This window comes from Lutzomyia longipalpis, chromosome 2 (assembly GCF_024334085.1).
Source record: "Lutzomyia longipalpis isolate SR_M1_2022 chromosome 2, ASM2433408v1".
NCBI classification, from domain to species: domain Eukaryota; kingdom Metazoa; phylum Arthropoda; class Insecta; order Diptera; family Psychodidae; genus Lutzomyia; species Lutzomyia longipalpis.
Window position 1 is genome coordinate 24920928 of NC_074708.1, and position 19828 is coordinate 24940755.

Here is a 19828-nt window from a genome sequence, read left to right on the forward strand (position 1 = left end):
CCATCCATTCACCCAGAAATTCCAAAACATTGTATTTGATTTAGGTAGACTTCACAGGATTGTGTTATTCCTTATGCTGCGAGAAGGCTTCTAAATTTAATAAATTAGAGCATTTCAGGGACTTCGTGAAGGATATTAAATTAATTAGCTTTTGCTTGGGAAATAATATACAAGAAGTTAGGCTCAATTAGGGCTCAATTTCAAGCTCTAATTTTAATGGGATTTTTGTATAAAAATACTTCTTTATTTAATATAGAACTTTATTGCAAGCAAAGTATATTCCAACAGTTAAATTTAAAAGCTTTTCTAACAAATTGAGAAATAAAGCAAAGCTTTCGGAGTATGTGCTTTGAAATATAAAATAATTTAAAGAAATATCGATGAGAGTGATGTCAGGATATATATTCAGTCAGTGTTCTGTGTGAGTCGTGTGTTCTCCTCATTTCTCTCATTGGAAGCATGACTGAATCTATGCGGAGCATTCGTGATGGTGTTGAGAACCTGACGCACCCCTGGAATATTTCTCTCTGTCCATGAAGCCGTACGATTACCCCCTTCCGGAATGGTTGGCATCGATCCGGAGGATGGGTCTGGTGCAATGTTGGCCACATTGGGTGGTACACCCGCATTCCCGGGACGCCTGGTGGAGTCTGAGCGCGTTGAGCGCGAAAGGGAGCGCAGGCGGTTGAGTCTGAAGGAACCCCGTGACTGGGGGCTGTTGCTGCGTTCCAGCAGTGACGTGACTAATTTGTCCAACGTTGCGAGGTCGGTCTGGCCAATTGTCTTAGTTGTACCACCACTACCCGCGACACTTCCGCCCGCGCCGCCCCCGCTGCTCCCAGTGGGACTCGCAGCCGCCCCAGGAGGCAGAGCCAGACTGTGCGGAAGCTGCAATAAAAATAAATTGTCAGTGGGAATGCCGGAAATTCTTGGCTTGAGCCCTTTTCTTCATCTGTTTTTTTTTCTGCCCGAGATTAAATTATATTGCATGGGAAGCGAGAGGAAGTATAAATTTATGCAGACATCCACGAAATTATGCATGGAGAGTATTGCTCTTATGTGTCATCTATAAAATTCAAGAAAATCGCCTTCTTGCAATATGCAAGGCACACAAATGTACAGAGCTATCCTTTTACTCCTTTTCCTCCCATTTACACAATTGGACACTATTTTCGTGGAGAGTCGTCTTTGTGCCCTCTCGTTGGACTTATTGCGGAGTTTATATGCATCATGCACTTCTAAGAAAAATATTCCTTCACATTTGACCCCTATATATTTTCCACAAAAGCCATGAGATGACTTAGAAATAAATTTTCTTAACGATTTATTTTAAAGAATTCCTTTAATTGCCAGGAAGTTAAAAAAATGCTTCAAGATCTAAGAGAAAAATATTTTTTTTTCTTAATAAAAGCTCTCTAGTTTAGTCAAATGTACTTTAAAAAATTCTTTCAGACATTCCAACGTATGAATAATATTTTCCAAGAATCACTTTGGACAGATTTTCCCTTTACATATTTGATGGATTTTATTCTTGAAATATTTCCAGGTAAAACATAAATGCAAAATTGTGCACCTCTTGTCCCTCTCTCTCTCTCTCTCTCCTGTCGTCTCTCTTAACCTCAAAAGCTCTCCAGTTTCCAACACTGAGCTTTCAAGTACTTGCCACACATATTTTCATGACTATTTCGAAATTAATATGACTTTAATTGAAGCAATTTTCAACATTTCTCTGTGGCACTGAAATTCTCCCATCTTGAGAAAGAGAATTTAAACTTGTGAAGCTGATTAATGGATTGTCCAGACTTTTCGCATGATGGACACACACATGGCACATTTTTAGCTTGAAGAAAAACGAAAGAATCACAGCTAAAACCCATTTTGGGGGATTGTTTGTCCGCTTCGGTTCAATTTTGCGGCTCGCCCGTTTGTCAGAAATCACATTTCTTTTAATTTATTTTAAGTGAGATTTCCTGTTTGAGACGACACCCGTGTGATACTTATTTTTAACGTTCTGTGGGTGGAGAAAAAAAAAGTAAGAAGGGCGAGCTTTTTCAACGTGAAAAACTTTTTCTCGGGCAATTCAGAAAGTACCTCCGAATAAAAAACAACTGGAAGGGGGTGGGAAAAAGAAAAGAGGACGATTTACCTCGTCTGCTGCATTGCTGGAGTAGCTCATCCTCTTGACTTTCCTGAATGTGTCATCGTCAACAGCTTCCTTGAGTGCTCGCTCCAGAACAGTTCCGAGTTTCTTGTTTGTCGGCTCTGCCATTTCCTCATACATTGGATTTCTTTCGGCCGCATTTTTCCGCCGAATTGTTGAGCGATTTGTTTTTCTCACTGTGCGTATATCAGTTTCCCAGAATCTGCAACGAGAAATTCATCCCCCCCCAGGAAATGTTTTAGTATGCGTGGGTGTGGTGGTATTGCAAAGGGAGAATAACATGAAATTGACTATTTTAGAGCTCATCTGCTTGTGGGGGGTGTCTAAAATCCAAAGGGGCTGACAACCATAGCTAGAGAGAGGGAGAGCTATATATAAGGGGCTTAGATGGCAAGAAAGGAAGTCAAGGAATATATTCCCAGAGAAAATCGCCTTATCCACAAGAGCACCACATAAGGGATGAGTTTGTAGTACCGCTGGTACTAACTGTCATGGTATAGGACAGATTGGCTTATGTGTGTGGGGTTGGCGGGCGTCTTAAGGTGACTCTCTCTCCCAACCACCGTAGTACGGTTGGCTCAGTTGCTCGTGGGCCATGGGGTCGTACGGACGGACCCACCCCATAAGTCTGAATCGTAGTACCTGGCTATGACAATTGGTATCTCATTGTCAGGTATTTTACAATTCAGAAGTGGGATAAGCCCAAAACTCGTTCGCGGAAGTGGAACGCGAGAAAATAGTGTCGAAAATTGCGAAATACGCGAGTGAAAATTTCCATGGCGTCACCTTGACGTCATGTGGTGAAATTCGCGGAAAAGTCCGTCGTTCTGAGACTTTTGTGGCGTGGAAAATTGCCTTGGAGCACTCGTGCGTGCTAATTAATGCTTTTGAGTCGGGAAAAGCGTCGCGTGGTGTATTAAACGAGTCGAAAAACTCGTGAAAATCGGGGAGAAAAGTGCGCCATTTTGACATTTCGTGATGAGTTGTCGCGGAATCGAGGGGAAAAAGTTCTTCGTGGGGCTTTTTCCGTGGCACGGGAACTCGCGTAACATTTTCCTGAAGGGTGGGAAATGGTTTCAGAACTTGAAAAACTGACCGTAAGTGGAAAATTGTGACATTTTCGTGCGCGAAATTTATGCGCAAAATGTGTTGAGTGCCGTATAACGGCACTTTCCTGTGCGTGTGTGACTTGCAGCACAGCTCATGGAATGCGCCGTGTGTATGTGTGAGCGGCAGCGAGGAGCGCAGCAGCGAGTGACGTCATTGAGCGACCAGAGAGCATCACACACACACACTCACACCAACAGGGCCTGCATCACACAGCGAGCCTGGCACGCTGAGGATGATGCGGCGAAAAGGAAGGCATGCAGGATGATGCATGTGGAGTAAAAGAGAAGGAAAATCGCAAGTATTTTCTCTTGGTAGGAGAGTGGTATTCTCCGAATTTGGAATTTTGAATTTTAATGTTTTATACCATGGTACTTGAAATGTTAACCCTGAAAAGCGCTTTTCAACCCCTGATATTCTCTTAATTTAGAATCTTATATGTTGATGTGTAACATACTTAGATTTAAGAGAATTTTAATGGAAAGATTCCTTCTAAAGGGATAAAATATGCGAAATTATGTTAATTTTATTCTGTGTATTGTAATTGATTTACAATTGTTGAATTTGTGTTGCATAGGAATTAAGCAAGAAACCATAAGGTTGAAATTTTTGTGGAAAAGTAATGAAAATTTCATAAGGATGGAAAATTACCTTTGTTGGTTTCTAATGCAACGTGAAATGAATATAATCTGCAAGTTTCTTTCAGCGAGGAAAAGAAAATGAATTAAAATAAAAAAAAAAATATATTGTTTTATTCTTTAGTGTAAATTTTGTTTACATGAAGTGAGAATGCATGAACAATGGGAACATTTGTGACATCTGGTTAAAATTCACATCTGTTGAGGATGAAAGGAATCGACGAAGAGTGGCTATAGACGCAGATGAGTCTCTGTCAAGAGTATAGATTCATGGAAGGGAATTTTGGACAGTCTAAGGCTGCGTTGTGGAAAGAATGTTGACGAATGAGGATTTTTGGATCTTGGTAGTTTTTCATTAATCTCTGGTCAGGATAATAGAACAAGCCGAGGGAAAAAGGAGTTCTAGAAATTCTCCGAAGTGAGGAGAATCGGTTGGTTTGTTCACAGTGTAGTCCGAGACGAAAAAACCAAGGAGGAAATGTAGACATTTGGTGTCTAGGAAGGGAGGAATTCGTCAGTGAATGGAGGGAGTAACTGGAACTCCAGGTTACGTCAGAGGTTCCACAAGTCAAGGCATGCCGTAAATCATATAAATTAGAGAACGGCAAGGTGACAAGGGCTGATGTGTGTCAGGTTAAGAGTAGTGTTTCTCTTCGGAATAGGGCTTACTAAAGCATGGGATATCTGGGTGAAACGAAGTCCTCTAGAATAAATGTTTCACATGTTGAGGTATCAGGAGAAGAGAAATGTGCCTGTGCACATGGAAGAGCAATTCACTATGTTTATGTGATCAGTAGAAAAACTGTGATAAACTGGCTCTTCAAGCATCCATAGAACCAACCTGATGTCTCAGTAGATATGGTAGAATGGATGAATAGGAATGTAGGTCTGGGCGATCAATGGACGCATTGTAAGCTAGACAAGACATTCAGGTCATGTATCTATGCAACCAGTTAATACTAAAGACAACATTCATGAGTCTTCGTTGATCGGATGGTATAGAGAGACAAATCATGAGTCTGTGAGTAAATGATACTGGTGTAGATAAAGCATGACGAGGTTTCGCGGAGAGGCATCATGCTTGCATGGTGGGCCTGTTACGTTGAAAACCTGAAATGTCGTATTGATTAACATCAATCCAAGGTTCTTGATAGTTAGTCATACGGCGAATGGTTTCTCGGAGACACTAGTCTCTATGGAACGAGCTTACGGTTCCTGGAACTGGGTAAGCTAAGTCTAGACATATGTTCCATGAGAAACAAGTAACATGGCGAAAGCTGTGTTGAAAGAACCTTCTGTAGGTTCATGGGTGTGATGATTTTGTGTCATGTGCACTGGCGTACTAAATCAAACAGAACCCTTGTGTACTTGGGCTACCAGGTATGGTTCCATTAGGAACAATTTGATATGATCTTCAGTTTGTGAATAGAGTTGTTGTCTAATACAGACTTGTACTCTATACAAAGGACCGCAGTTGTTATCGCATTCATTGTGAAATATACTGGTCGAAGATCACGGGAAAATTCGGTCAATCTGTCTTGCTTTTCCTAGCTTGTGCCGAGGACGTCACAAAAGTCAGGAATGGCCGAATGTAGTACCGCTGGTACTAACTGTCATGGTATAGGACAGATTGGCTTATGTGTGTGGGGTTGGCGGGCGTCTTAAGGTGACTCTCTCTCCCAACCACCGTAGTACGGTTGGCTCAGTTGCTCGTGGGCCATGGGGTCGTACGGACGGACCCACCCCATAAGTCTGAATCGTAGTACCTGGCTATGACAATTGGTATCTCATTGTCAGGTATTTTACAAGTTGATGCCTTTTCTTACAAATATATAGGCACCACACCCCCAAATGTATGTGGGGGTGGTGCAAAAGGTCAGAAATGGACAGGAAATTGTATCTTCTGGATCTTCCGCATTATCTAATACTCTGGGAATTTAAATACATAATTTTTCCCCCTTGGTCAGCTCTTTCGGGGGGTGGTTTTCCCCCCGAAAGGAAGGGAAATTTTCTTGTGGCTTTGATTTTGTGTTGCTCTTCTATACACTTCTGAAATTCCCCTAAGTCGTAGCAATTTATCTCCACACAAAAACATCAATTTAGAAGAAGAAAATGCTGTGAATTTTGCCGGGAAATCATCCGCTTAAGTGTAATTTAATTGGAAAGCCGCTTTTGACGGTTTTCCGAGCTTGAATGAAGGATGTACGGAACCAGGATATGAATGAAGTGGAAGTGAATATTTTGATGTAATTTAAATTTGTTTTGCACCCTGTTTTGCACATCAACAATTTATTGTGCTAACATTTGGAAAATTATAAAATAAATCTCCCGAAATGATTTTTAATTTGTTTTCTCAATTTTTGTTAATTTTTAAAAATATCGAGAAGAAATCGTAAAAGAATTTTCCTTAAAATTCTAGGATAGATTTATTTTTGAGATAGAAGAGATTGAAATATTCCTCAGAATGTTTGCTGCAATGATTGCTTAAAGAAGAGTCTTGATCGATTTTTATTAAACTCAGGAATTTTTTTTCTTTAAAGAGAATATATAAAAGAAGCAAATATTGATACCATAAAGTTTCGCAAGAAGAACGTCTTCATCAAATAATGTTTTCTATCCACAAAGTTTTGCAATTATTTTCTCACCGAACGCCATCAGTGCATAAATTTTCTTAGACAAGTTCACCGTATAATAGAATTTTGCTAAAAATTGCACCATTTAGATCATTATTTTTCAGTCTTGATAGAGCGTATAAGTAGGTCAATACCCAATACACGTGTACAATACAGAATATACGAAGGCATTAGTCTTCTCTTCGGGTTTTACGTGGTGTGAAAATATTACAACATCCACCCGTCTTTACATTGTCAATTAGGATTCATGTCGTTGCTCACAGAGTATTTTAACCAAGGATAACAATGAAAAATGCAAAACACTACCTCAGGGATAAGGCGATAGAGCACCTCCCCCCTATGCCCCCCTTGAGCAAGGGTACACACACGAAGGTAGCTCAAAAGTCGCTGCACACCTACAATATTGATCCCCGGGGCAAAGGAGCTCTCAAAATGTGCATTTGACGATGAATTTTGGGGATGAATAGGTAGCACATAGTGGAATTATGTCAGTTTCTCAGCAAAGAATATATAACTCTCTGCCTCCACTTACCGTCTCAAATCAGGACTAGAGGTATATGGTGAGGCAACTTCTTTGATTTTGAGCACGATGATGGCTGTGATAAAGATGCATATCACGTTTACGACGGTTAGCAGACACGAAACTATGCCATTTACAAAGAATTCAGTTGGTATATAGTCCGTATAAATGGGCACGTAGCTGGAGTTTCCGGTATAGGGTTCACCCTTCAAGTGTGGCATTTTGACATCCTCGTAAATCAGCCAGATACACGCCAATGCCCAGAAGAGACCCTACAATAATTTATTTATATATTTCCCATCCATTCTCCCCAACAGTGTGGGCCAGCGCAATGGTCCATGCTGGAGAATTTTCGCAATTTTCCTGCATGCCACAGGATGCAAATTTCACGGGGAATTTCATACGAAACACGGGGATTTATAATACCTACCCCTCAACGCCTATATTAAGTAGCTACCTATGTATGTTCCTATATGCAAAAGAGACAGATGAGATTGTTACCCTTGTTACCAATTGATGCGCCATCACGTGGAAACGGAAGCTATATACATTCACCGCGAGTTGATCACCCACAAATCGGATATTGCACCAAAACCCTAAAGGATATTCCGCACAATTTTGATTGCTCACAAAACACAAAAACACTTGTCATTTGTGTACTAATTTCAATCTACATATATACTGCATTTGGTGTCAGAGGAGGACCATCCGAAATTAGGACAGAGTTGAAAGAATATTAGTTTAGAGAACTACAAATTCTAGCAGTTCTAGAGAAAATTTTATGAGAAAAGGAATTTTTGGTAGAGGTTTAAAGATTTCGGAATTAAATAAGGGTTGAAAAATTCATAGTTTTTCTTGGCTTTTCTTTCACTAATTTATGCTGAGGTTTTGATCCTGAAAGGATCTTCTTGAGGTCACTAAATTTATCTATTTTAGATTAATAGAATTCTATTTAGAATTTAACAAATATAAGGCAAGATCTTTAAATACTTTATCGGGAATACGCTTTAAAGCTCATTCCAATTTTAAAGAAGAAATAGAGATTTAAAAAATATAATAAGAAGCTTTACAAAATCAAGACAAGAAATAAACAAATTAGAGCTTTTTGCTGCCTAGAAAAATTCAAACAGAAGCAATTAAGCTCAAAAATACCCAAAAAATGATTTTTAGAAGATTATTTAAGCTCTTTTGTGAATTTAAATTAATTCATGAATATTTTAAAGCCCCACAGTCGATAAAAAAGCAAAAAAAAATCTTCAATTTATTTTTCAATCAACTCTGTGTGATTGTTGTGGACATTTCCTGATTTTTGTGTTCTCTTTGCTCTCTCCGTGTTTGGCCTGTTTGGCATCCATTTGACATTTCGTGCTCGACTAGTTGGAAGAAAACAAATATTTGGATACTCACGCAATTGACCACTGGCGGAAGCAGAGATGCCGAAATTGCGACACCAATTAGTGGACCGGCAGAGCCCTGTAGGAGTGCCACAGCCACACCAGTTCCGGATGTCAAGGCCCACAGAACACCCATCCACAGTGAACGTGCATTTCCTCTTATGTGAAGAAAATTAAATTGATATAATTGGAAGTGCATCAATCACTTCTTGCAATCACACGAATGATTAGTTAATGGATATTATGTTCACTGATTTATGTGAATTTTAGTGCATGATTGATGAGTTTTCTTGATTTAATTATGAGAATTTATTCAGCTGAGGAAAATTGTCTTTTCTTTCGTTGGAAAGAAATGGGGTAGAATGTGCTTTCGAGGGGAATTTTCTTTTAAGAATGATTTCTTTGGAACCTTCGGAAGCTTTTTATTTTCAAAGAAATAAAAGAATGACGTCAAATGCTAAGAAATAAAGCAATCTTCTTGTCTTCCAGTTTTCTGAATAACTTCCTTCTTCCTTGAAGTGCAACAACAAACAATTTTAAGTGAATTTTAGTGGCAATTTATGGCAGAACAAGACTTTCCATTACAAGATTCCACTTCATTTACTCTAATGTGTGTAAGGGGTAGTCTCTTGGAAATTATGAACACATTACTTTTCCCACACTTTCCCAAAGTGAAAATTGTATTGAGAAGAGTGCACTAAATTCGCATTTTTCACAAATTGTCTGTTGGCTGGGTGAATTTTCAGCGCAATATTCCGCCTCTTCACAAAAGTTAATCGAATCGAAAAATTGATGATCAATTTTTTTTTTCAAAAAATGGTAATGCAAGAGTTGATTTCCAATTCTCAAAGAACTTCCCCGAAGAGAGAGAGGGGATTTTCATCGACCGTCATGTACATTTTTGGGGGTTTGGAGATTATTGGATTGTGCCGACATTACGCAATTTCCGGATGGGGCTTATATGGTTGCGGAATTTGCAGGAAAAAATGGAGAGAAAAAAATGCCCGCGTAAGGGAATTAGGAAAAATATGGAATCTCCTGTTCGTATATGGTTAGATTGCAAATGATGAGAGGTACTTACCGGCCTTTCATCTCCTCTGTGGGCCAATCACCAAACCCCCATGGCATTTCTGTTGTACCCAGAATTAGGCCGAATATGAAGCCAAATAGCAGCGATATGAACATCCCCACGGCGAGCGATATAAAGCCAACTTTCTGTGTTTGAAGGAACAAAAAAAAATTACGTACAGTGATGGTGTATTAATTTTCCGAAAAAGGCCCTTTTTTCTCTCTCTCAACATAAAACTCAAAAACAATATATTGATTCATGTCAGACAAGCGCGTAGAGCTGTGAATTCTTTATTAAATTAAAATTATCCCCATCATCCCACCCCCAAATGTGCTCTGCTCACGTACTCGTGTGCCCTTTATTTTCGGTTTAAAAACTCCCCCCTTGCTGCCCCCCAATTTAGGGTTTTAGGGGGTGAAAAACTTTTGTTCCAACACGATAGTGCTTGCATACTGAAAATGTACCGAGCATGGCTTAATGTTTTCACGAGAACATAACGCAAAGGGGGGGGGTGGATGATATGTAAAAGATGGAGGTTGCGGAGACTCACACTGAGGGAAAATTCCTATTACATAATCGGTTTGGGGAGAGAGAGCATATATAATGCTTTCCCGGCCGTATGTAATTGGCAGACGGTTTTACAGAGGCAAGGGAAAATTTTCAGCATTTAGAAAACCACTTCTTTCGGGGCCACGGGGGGTGGAGGAGGTGCTAATTAAAATTTCACGTTACATGAATGCAGAATGTAAACACACATCCATTTATTATTTTACAACCATTGTTGGTATATGCGATAAACACATATTTATGAATTAATTCGATATATTTTCCGGGGATACACTCAATCTCTTTCCCATACAATACTTTCTTAATAATTCACTTCGCACATACATACACGCCCGTACCCAATCTCCGCATCATGTGGATTTTGCATTTTGTGGAACATTGGGGTTAATGTCTGCAGAAGACTTATTAAATATTTTCCACATCCCCAACCCTTGTTTTCCCCAAAAATTATTTTATTACATGCGTTGTCACAGTGAATTTTCCTAAAGAATTTATGACTTTGCTTCTCCTCCTCTCTCTCACTCCTTTGCCCTAATGTATGTATTCGGAGGAAAATGTGAATATTTAAGGGCATGTAAAGGATGTAAATGTAAAAATAAAATCATTTATGAACGATTTATGTGTTTTATATAGATTTTTGTTTGCCTTTTATGTGTTCACAGGAAATTTCAATAACCCTTTATTTGATGAGCCTTTTGTTTGTTTCGGGTCGTTAGCGAGGCATTAAGATTTTCTTATGTTGACTTCAGTTTTTTTTATAAAAATAATTCTAGATTCCAAGGAAATTATTTAGTTGGATGGATTCCGTAATATAGGAAAAATTCTAGATTTATATTTTATAAGTAAATTAATATTTATTTAGTTTGGTTTTTAGGGAAGCTAAACTTTATAAAGCTATGTAGGCCTAAGTTTTTTATGCTAGATTTAAGTTTTATTAAACTATACATTATTTTTTTTAGCTAGGCTTTAGTTTTTCAGGCAAAACTTTGGATTGTTTTGGCCAGACCTAGGTAAGTCTTTATGCTAGGCTACTGTTCTTAATTAGGCTTAAATTTTCTGGGTGAAGATAAATGCATTTCGGATTTAGCCCTAATTCAGCCTGACCTTGAATCCTAAAAGACCCAGGCCTAGCTTTAAAAACCAAATTTTGGCTTAATTAAATGTAAGCTTGACTTGAGAAATTTAAGCCATATTTGGTGTGGAATTACATCTCATGTGAAAAATAATTTTTCGATTATTAAACCACTCAATTCTTTGACGTGTTTTCGTATTAATTAATATCCCTTTAGATTTGTCGATGAAAAGAAAAAAAACTCTGCAAAGAACTTTTCTTTCTGCAAAATTATAATTAATCCATACGATAAAACTCAAATAAGTATCCAACATGAATGGTTTGGACATGATACCATTAAAAGAATTTACCTTTTCAAATCCAATGCAAAATTAATCCGTTATATTCATTTTGAATGGAAAACTTTGCTCAGAACGACTGCGAATTTTCCTTTTTATGTAATTTCTACAGGATAATCCCTTTCCCATGATACAGCTTTATACTCCTTTTATGCTCGCCCATTTCAACTTGCATAATTCTATGTGTCATTGCTAGTTTGTTTCGTTAATAAATTAACTCGTATATAGCATTATTTCCAGTTCAGGGATTGTTTGCTGTCTAGCAATGAGAATTATTTATAAGTTTTCACGCTCTGGGAATATTATTCGCGTTGGAGGGGGGGGGAAGGTTTTAAAAAGCTCGTTATGGAGCTTTCTTGTTGATTTCTCTCGATTTTATTGAAACTTCCCCGAGGCATTTGGTTTGATTTTAATAAACTATTGCGTTCAGGGATGTCTTAACAGTTCGCTGGAAATGGGATTTTCCGTATAATGAAAAAAAATCCGTGCGGTTCATTAATATTCACAGCACAGGATGTGGTGAGATAAAGGAACTTTCAAGAGAACCTACGTGAGTGGTACAAAATTGCGCAATGCACATCCATGAGATATTGTTAAAGTTAGCGGGGTTTTACACATAGGGGTTGACTTTTGGGTTTTAATTGATTTAAACCCCCCACGTGGACAAACACATGAGGTTGCGGTTATTCAAGTTGTTTCAAAAAGTGTTGCCAAAAGTTTTGGATTTTTTTTAGCTCTCTCTCTCTCTCTGCCTCAGCATTTTAAACAATGTCCAGGCAAATGAAGTGACTACGGGGGCACACGATGAATATTCTATTTTAGTGAAAATTTTCCAAGTGCATTTTGGGGGGTTATTTCATCTCGGTGTGTGCTGTTAGTGGATGAAATAGTTTTAGTGCGCGAATATATAGCACGTGAGTTCACGCCCCGAATATGTTCTCTCCTCGGGAAGTCCGCATACCAATCTACATAGAAAGCTTTTCTTCCCGCACATACATATTTATGTGTTTGAAGCGATATATCAACATTTCGCCATTACAATAACCACCCTCTCCCCTCTCGCTCATCGCTATATACGTATGCAAAGGAGTGGTGCACGTCGAACGCGAGGACGCCAATGTTAGATGGAGTATATACATTTTAAATTCCTCAAAAGACATTAATTTATTAGAGTTTGTTTTCTTCACAGCGCACCACATTGGGTGATCCTACCACTCTGTGTTGCATTATATTATAAATTACTTGAAAATCTCCCCGAGATGATTTATTACTTGAAAACTGCACCAACAATTCAATATTACTTATTCATTTTGATCACTTCTTCATTCCATCCCTCCATTTTCATTCATTTTTGCAAAACTTTCATTTCTTTCCTCCCCCGGTGTGTGTGCTTTCACATTCACCCTGAATCCGATTTGGGGTTGTTTGCAAGTGGAATATAATATGGTGAAGAAGATATTCAAGTTGAGAGTAAGAGAGAAAATTAGGCAGCTCAGCGTGGGGTTAAATGGCAGGGAGAGAGCTTTTATTGTGGGGAAAACAGTTGCACTTTCACTACAAAATGTTTTTGTAAATTATTTTGTATGAGATTATTCTCATTGCAACACTTTTAAGCTCTTGAGCGGAATTCTGAGTTAGAAGCTTTTGCAGAATTCCACCCTCACAAAGGGATATTTTAGAACTTTTAAACAAGATTTTATATATAGCCGGAGTTTGTGAAAGCTTTTAATTTTCAAAACTTTCAGATTAATAACACCTCAATATAGGTCCACTGTGGATTGAAAAGCTTCTAAGGTACCTACTTCATAATGTGTGCTAAGATTAGAATTATTCACGGTACATTAGAGTTCACCAAGAGCTTGTGTGTGTGTGGAAAATGCAAATTGTACGTAAATTATTAATTTGAGCATTAGATTCCACATATTTCTATTTCCATGCATGGGAATCGCAAGAGAATTTAAACAATATAAATGGAGATGTGGGGGTGTACCAACTTTCGAGAGAATAAATAAATGAAGACCAACTCTCGAGAACTAAATTGGTTTTCCATTAGGATGATCCTCCCACGGGAAAAAGCTTTGGATGATTGACGTTCTCACCCAGCAGTGGGACTACAACTCCTCAAAACTTTTCTCATAGATAGTTTTTTTTTTCTGACGCAAATTTAATTTTTTTTTGTGTTACAAGCAAAAGCTTTTCATCATCCACAGAGAGATGGTGAAATGTTTGTCAAAAAATTAAATGACTTATGTCCTCACGAATGACGCCATTAGAACCTTATAGGTATATAGTAGGTAGGTACCTAAAAATTCATTTAGAGCGGCAGAGAATATGATAAAGGGATGTGCTTTTTATGATTTATTAATAATATTTTTTTTTAGTAGAAAGTTTTCAAAACCAAAAATTCATTTCGCAGCCAAATTGTGAGAGCTTTTTACGATCATATTCATGTAACATTCAGTTATTTATTAATGAAAAGCCCCCTTGAGATTCCATTGGGGTGCTATTCCTCAAACATTTTTCCAACCCATTAAAAATTATTACCACAGAATTTTTACGATATTCCATCGTGTGTTCCCCTCTCTAGCACACCATCCTATCTATGTAGGTATGTTGTATATTTTCCCCCACGTGTGCCATCCACCCTCCCGTTAAAGTTAAGCCTCTTCATCAAAAGCTTATAGCATTCCCATTTTTGGGACTTTTTTTTCTCTTACTTCTTCCCTTTGTAACATCTTTCGTATGTTCATCAAAATACATTAAAAACACCCAGAAAAGACAGAAGAAGAGATTTTTTTTTCTTACTTGCGACATTTGAGGGTGGATACCACCCCCATACTCCACACACAAACAACCCACATAGCAATGTCTTTATGCGAAATATCGCGACAAATTGCCATAACTCGCACAGAAAGTTTTTTTCTTGTTGTCTGTGAAACAGATTTGTTTTAGATTATTCAATTTGTTTAATGAATTGTGAATTATACTTTGATAAATTACAATTTAAGAGACATTTAATGGTGCGTCTGTCAATCTGGGCGCTTCTAATGCGAATAATTAAATGTTAAGTGGTGGAAAAGTCTGGAAGAGAAATTTGGAAATGAGTCTGCAATTTGAATGAAATGGTTTGAGAGGGATTTATTGGGAAAAGATGGTCAAGAAAATTGTACATAATTAGTTGATTGACTGGCAGAGAAATGAATGAGAAAGAAAAATGAAATGTTTCACTCCCTAAAGGAGAAAAAAATATTCAAAAATTAAGGAAGAAAAGGAGCGAAAAAGCCGAAAAAGCTCACAAAGGGTTAGGAAAAGCTCAATTATTTTCCACAGAGAATGTGCAAATTGAAAAATAATTTTCTCATTTGTATAGGATATTTTCTTCTCTGTAACTTCCAGACACTATTTTACACTATTTCGTCGGGAAATATGATATTTTGAGCTTTTCCTGAACCCTTTATGACACTTTGAGAGGAATAATCTTAATTTTGTATTTTTCTCTCTAATAAAAACTCCCCCAACTAACTCAAGATGATTTTTTTTCTGGCCCTCACCGGACGGAAACCTTTTCTCCTTTTGACCTCTAAACTTTTATGCCAAACTTAATTATTTTTAACTCATTTGTCCACTATGTAGGCCTAACTCTGTATTCAAAATTAATTTATCAGCATTAATTTGGACACTAAAAGAATCATTAAAATTGAATAACATCCCTCTTTTACCACTAAATCACAAATTCTGTGTTTAAATCATCCCTAATTTTCCGGATGTGGAAAGTCGGGAAAACCATGTTTAAGCTATTCTGTTGTACCGAATGAATTTTAGTGTGGTATTTTCGTGTCAACCACCCCCCTCTATCCTGGCAAACTACTGGTGATTTATGCATCAAATTGACTCACCATAAGCTCATAATCGGAAATTATTGTGCCAAACGTGATTGACATAACAGGTCCCATGAGTGGCGACACCAACATAGCCGCAGTAATGTTGGGTGCATTATTTTCCACGAGTCCCAGGGCTGCCAAGGAACTGAAATTGCCGGAAAATCACTTGTGGTTGATGCCACACATTTCAAAGCAATTTGTTTGGGTGAAAATCTCAATGAGTTGGGGGTTGGGGGTGTTTGTGTGGAATGCAATTTAGTTTGTGGCGCGATTGGTGTTTAGCAGGGTTTGGTGTGCGAAAAGGGTCTTACTCAGCGGTGACAATTAAGAGGAGATAATCAAAGGATAACGATCCACCAGCCCTTACGCCATCCACAACTTGCTTCACTGTTAATTTCGATCTTATTGAGTCAACAAAGGTATTCCACTTGGATTGTTCTTCCTCACTAAAGGGAGAAAGGAAAGACCGTGAAACACTTACCACGTCAAAAGGTTACAAAATCTCGCATTGAAATTAATTGCTCACCTCAGTACTTCCTCGGTGAAAATATCTTTGGTTGCATCGAAAGTCACAGAACACGGGACAACACTGCAAAAGAGGTTTTGGAATTAATGGAATTTTAGGCGAGGAATTTTTCCATTGTCTCTTCACAGAAAATATATTTGAGACGTGTTTTGTTTTCGGGGGGTGGTTGTACAATACATTCATCCCCCAGGGGGTAACTTTTCAGCTTCTTTCTCCAATTCCATTCAATAGAAATACACACCGCAAAATACTCACAGATGGATGTTCCGCCCGTACTTTATGGGTATTTGCATAAAATTTTCTCCTATATCTGGGTGAGCACGTGAAGTCCAGTTTTAGGGGATGCCGCATATAGAGCTTCAGAAAGGCGATTGTAAAAGTTATGAGCAGCATGTTACGGGAAAATGGCCCCAGGAGGGACTTCTTAATGAAGCTCCTTTCTAATAAAATATAGGTCATACGGGCTTCTCTTTATTTAACTTTGATGTGAGGCAGGACTTTTAGAGAGCTTATGAATTTGTGGAAGGGTTTTGAAATATTGCACAATAGACTATACCTTGAAAGAAATATTATCTATTGTCCAAAATGGGAAATTTTAAAAGCTTTGCGGGAAAATATTTGAAAATTTATAATTTGAATTATTAAAAATCATTAGAGCTTTCGCAGCTTTCCTGACTACTTATGTGGGATTTTTGACATACATAGAGTGAGCTTTTTGGAATTAAAATTTTATTCTAAAACGTTGTATGAGCTTTTTCGTTAAGCATTACGACCAATCACCTCCCTAACTCACTTCCAATTCCCACATAGAAAGGGTAAAAAGACCATCACATATTTGTGTGTGTGGGAGGGCAGGACTAAAGGAAAAAGTCCAATTTCTCAGGTTTCATTTCCAGGGGATTTTACGTGCGGTTCGTGGGGTTTGCCTCAATGTCCATCCCCATTTTGGGCGATTAACGTTGTATTTCAGGGGTAGTGGGTGTGGGTTGGAGCTAAAGGGTAGAAAGACAACCCTGATTGACGGTAACGATTGAGTCCCCATTCGTGATAAAAGTCTCGATATGTGTTAGTCAAATGTACGTAAATGGGAATCTTGGAATATTCAATGAGTCCCCCAACCCCCCCAAAAACCTGGAGCTAGCTTTGGGGATGTAGTGAAAATTGTGTCTATTCCACAATCCTCAATTTATCTGACTATTTAATCACTTTATATCCATTTGCTCCCATTGAAAGTCCCTTGACCACTGTGTGAAGGGGGTGGGCTTTTGTATTCAGGGTGTGTTGATTTTATGATTATTTGACCTATTTTACGAGTCATCGTTATGTGGCTTTGCAAAAGCTCATACTATACAGCAAAAGCTAAAGGAATTCCCAAAGAGATCCTTCTCTCTTTGAGTGAAAAATCACAGGGCTATCGAAGACATGACTTGAAATTTCAAATTCTTAGCTCTCACACGGCATTAGATTATCCCTATTTCCTTGCCCACCCCCACAGAGAGACAGAGAAAGAGCAAAAAAAAGAGACAAATGCGTTGTACATTTTTAACACCTTATTTATGTGCCTCACCTGACATTGGACTCGAGTTTAAGTCCAATTCCCAACTCCGTGAGGCAATGCAGGGTGGTTTCGCAGGGATCACCGGACTGTAGGGGGAAGATGACTTGGTGAAAGTGGCCTTTTTTATCAACACTCCACACGACATGCTCAATCTCGAGTTTTTTCAGCAACTCCTCCAGGACCTGTTGAATCAATAAAACTATCTCTCCCATTGTAGGATGATTTTCCGTATGAAATTAATCATTCGCTACGATAAAATAAATCCGACTCAAGGTATATAAATAATAATAAAAAAAACGTGCTGCAACCCCCTCTCAAAATACTTTTCATTCTTGCCACTCACCGTGACAATGCTTTGCGGCAGTCTTTTTATTTCTTATTAGCCTGACAAATTGCACCGCGTATACCCAACATAAAAATCCGATTTGCCGAGAACATGAATGAAAAGTCTGCAAAGGGGATTTTTTTTTCAGCTCTACCTAAAGGTATTTTAAAATATAAAAATTTAACAGAAAGTTTATCATTTTGTTAAAAAAAATCATTTAAAATTGTTATTTTAAACGGCTTATGAATATTAATTGAGCCTGGAGGCTCCAATTATTTTTTTTTGTTCATTGAGTGATCAATTACTGAGAATAAAAGGAATATTTTTAAATAATTTTTGAATATAATATTTCCAGAATTTACAGAGTTTCATGAAAATTGCTTTTTTTAACGAAGTTATATGTATTGAAATGAAAACAATGTGAAAAAATTCTATATAGTAACACTTCTTAACTAAAGCTCTAACCCTTTTATGGACACAATGAATAAATCCCTTAATTGTCTCGTAATTTGTTTTCCCATCAGAGAAGCAAAGCTATTATTGCTCGAAACCCACACCATTTTGGTTATCTAATATTGAATTTAATTGAGCATTTTGCAATTTCCGTGGCAAGTGTTCAAAACTCCATGAATTAGAATGCTAATTTTTGCAAATTGGCCGGGGGTATTCACTTAATTGGCCAATGTGCCTGGGAATTGAGCAAAGTGGCATTAAAGGTAATTTATATGGTAGTTCCATGCCTGGACCACCTAATTCACAGCGGCATTTTGGGGGTGGATTAATGGCCAAAACTGATTCATTGATGTAGGAAATATGAGAGCCGATAAGCAATTTTCTTTTTGTACAGTGGGGGGGGGGTGGGTGCTTGTAAGTATTTCGCAAAAGGGAAGGAAAGGGGCGAGAGGTGTGTGGCATTATATCACGATATCAAAGCACTTTCACCTTCTCCATTGGTATTTTAACATTTTCCGGTACCGGTGGAGTCCGTGCCTTTGCCCGGAATCTCGGTGTCGCGGCATTCTTGTCACGTAGCTCCAGTTCAAGTCTCAAGAAACCAGCTGAATTTGTGTTGACGTCGCTGGGTGTATTCTGCCTGGTGGGACTAATGTTCAAATTATTGCTGGGGGGTGGCAATATTTCATTATTGCCATAACTTCCACCTGGCGAATAATTAAAAGGCCTCATTCTCATCTCAATATACATCCAAGATTATTCTCTCCAAAATGGGTATAAAGGGAGTGAATAAAGGCGTACGCAAGGAGGGAAGATGAGTTTAATTACCATTTAATATATCTCTTTCGTAATTAGCCGTTGGGATGCACACAACGAACACAACTCCCGGCATTTTGCACTATACACCACCCCACTTGGGGCACGGAAAAATAGCCAAACTTTTCCCTATAACGGAGGCTATATATATTTGTTGCTGTTGTTCTACAGAGAGAGCTTTTGCCACCTCAATTGCTTCCCGTCCTCCCGTGTAGTACGTTCAAGTCCATCGAAATACTTGGAGGCAACTGATGTGATTCCTCGGACAATATGGAGGAGGTGTGAGCTCTTCTCGGGAGGTGAATTTGGACAAAAACTTGCTAATGATCTCACTCTGACGATATAAGCTGATGTTCCGGAATGGCAATTAGCAAAATGCATCGCGTATTTTCTAGGCACAAATATGGGGTGTAAACTTGCACTAAATATCACATCATTAGCAGATCTCGCCCATTGTGCTACACTTTTGAACATTCCGCGCATAGAAAAACAAAGACTCTGCACTGCACAGTTATTGCATTTTGCACTGCTGCATGTAATGATGTATAAAGTTTTTCTTCATTTTTCATTAATGAGAATTTTTTTAAGTTTGAAATTTTTAATTTTAAGAAACATTTTAAGGGTTGGTTTACTATTTTTTTATAAATATTATTTTAAGTTTTCTAAAATCTTTAAACAGAATCTCTGAGTATCCTGTATAGAGAAAAAAATTATTTAAAAAAATATTGAGAATTTTCTTTCATTTTTGTATAAAAAATTCTTAGGAAAAA

At 38.1% G+C, this 19828-nt stretch overlaps 1 protein-coding gene across 1 annotated transcript; it reads right to left on the reverse strand.

The window, feature by feature from the left end:
* Positions 1 to 242: 242 nt before the first annotated feature.
* LOC129789614 (uncharacterized) lies at positions 243 to 19341 on the reverse strand. The gene is made up of 11 exons (XM_055826566.1): positions 19071 to 19341; positions 18732 to 18949; positions 17474 to 17646; positions 15907 to 15969; positions 15692 to 15826; positions 15396 to 15525; positions 9535 to 9668; positions 8467 to 8611; positions 7072 to 7331; positions 2147 to 2363; positions 243 to 888 (listed from the first exon to the last, which is right to left on the reverse strand). Exons 1-11 carry the CDS (start codon positions 19132 to 19134, stop codon positions 406 to 408), a joined length of 2022 nt encoding a protein of 673 aa, XP_055682541.1. The 5' UTR covers positions 19135 to 19341; the 3' UTR covers positions 243 to 405.
* Positions 19342 to 19828: the final 487 nt, after the last annotated feature.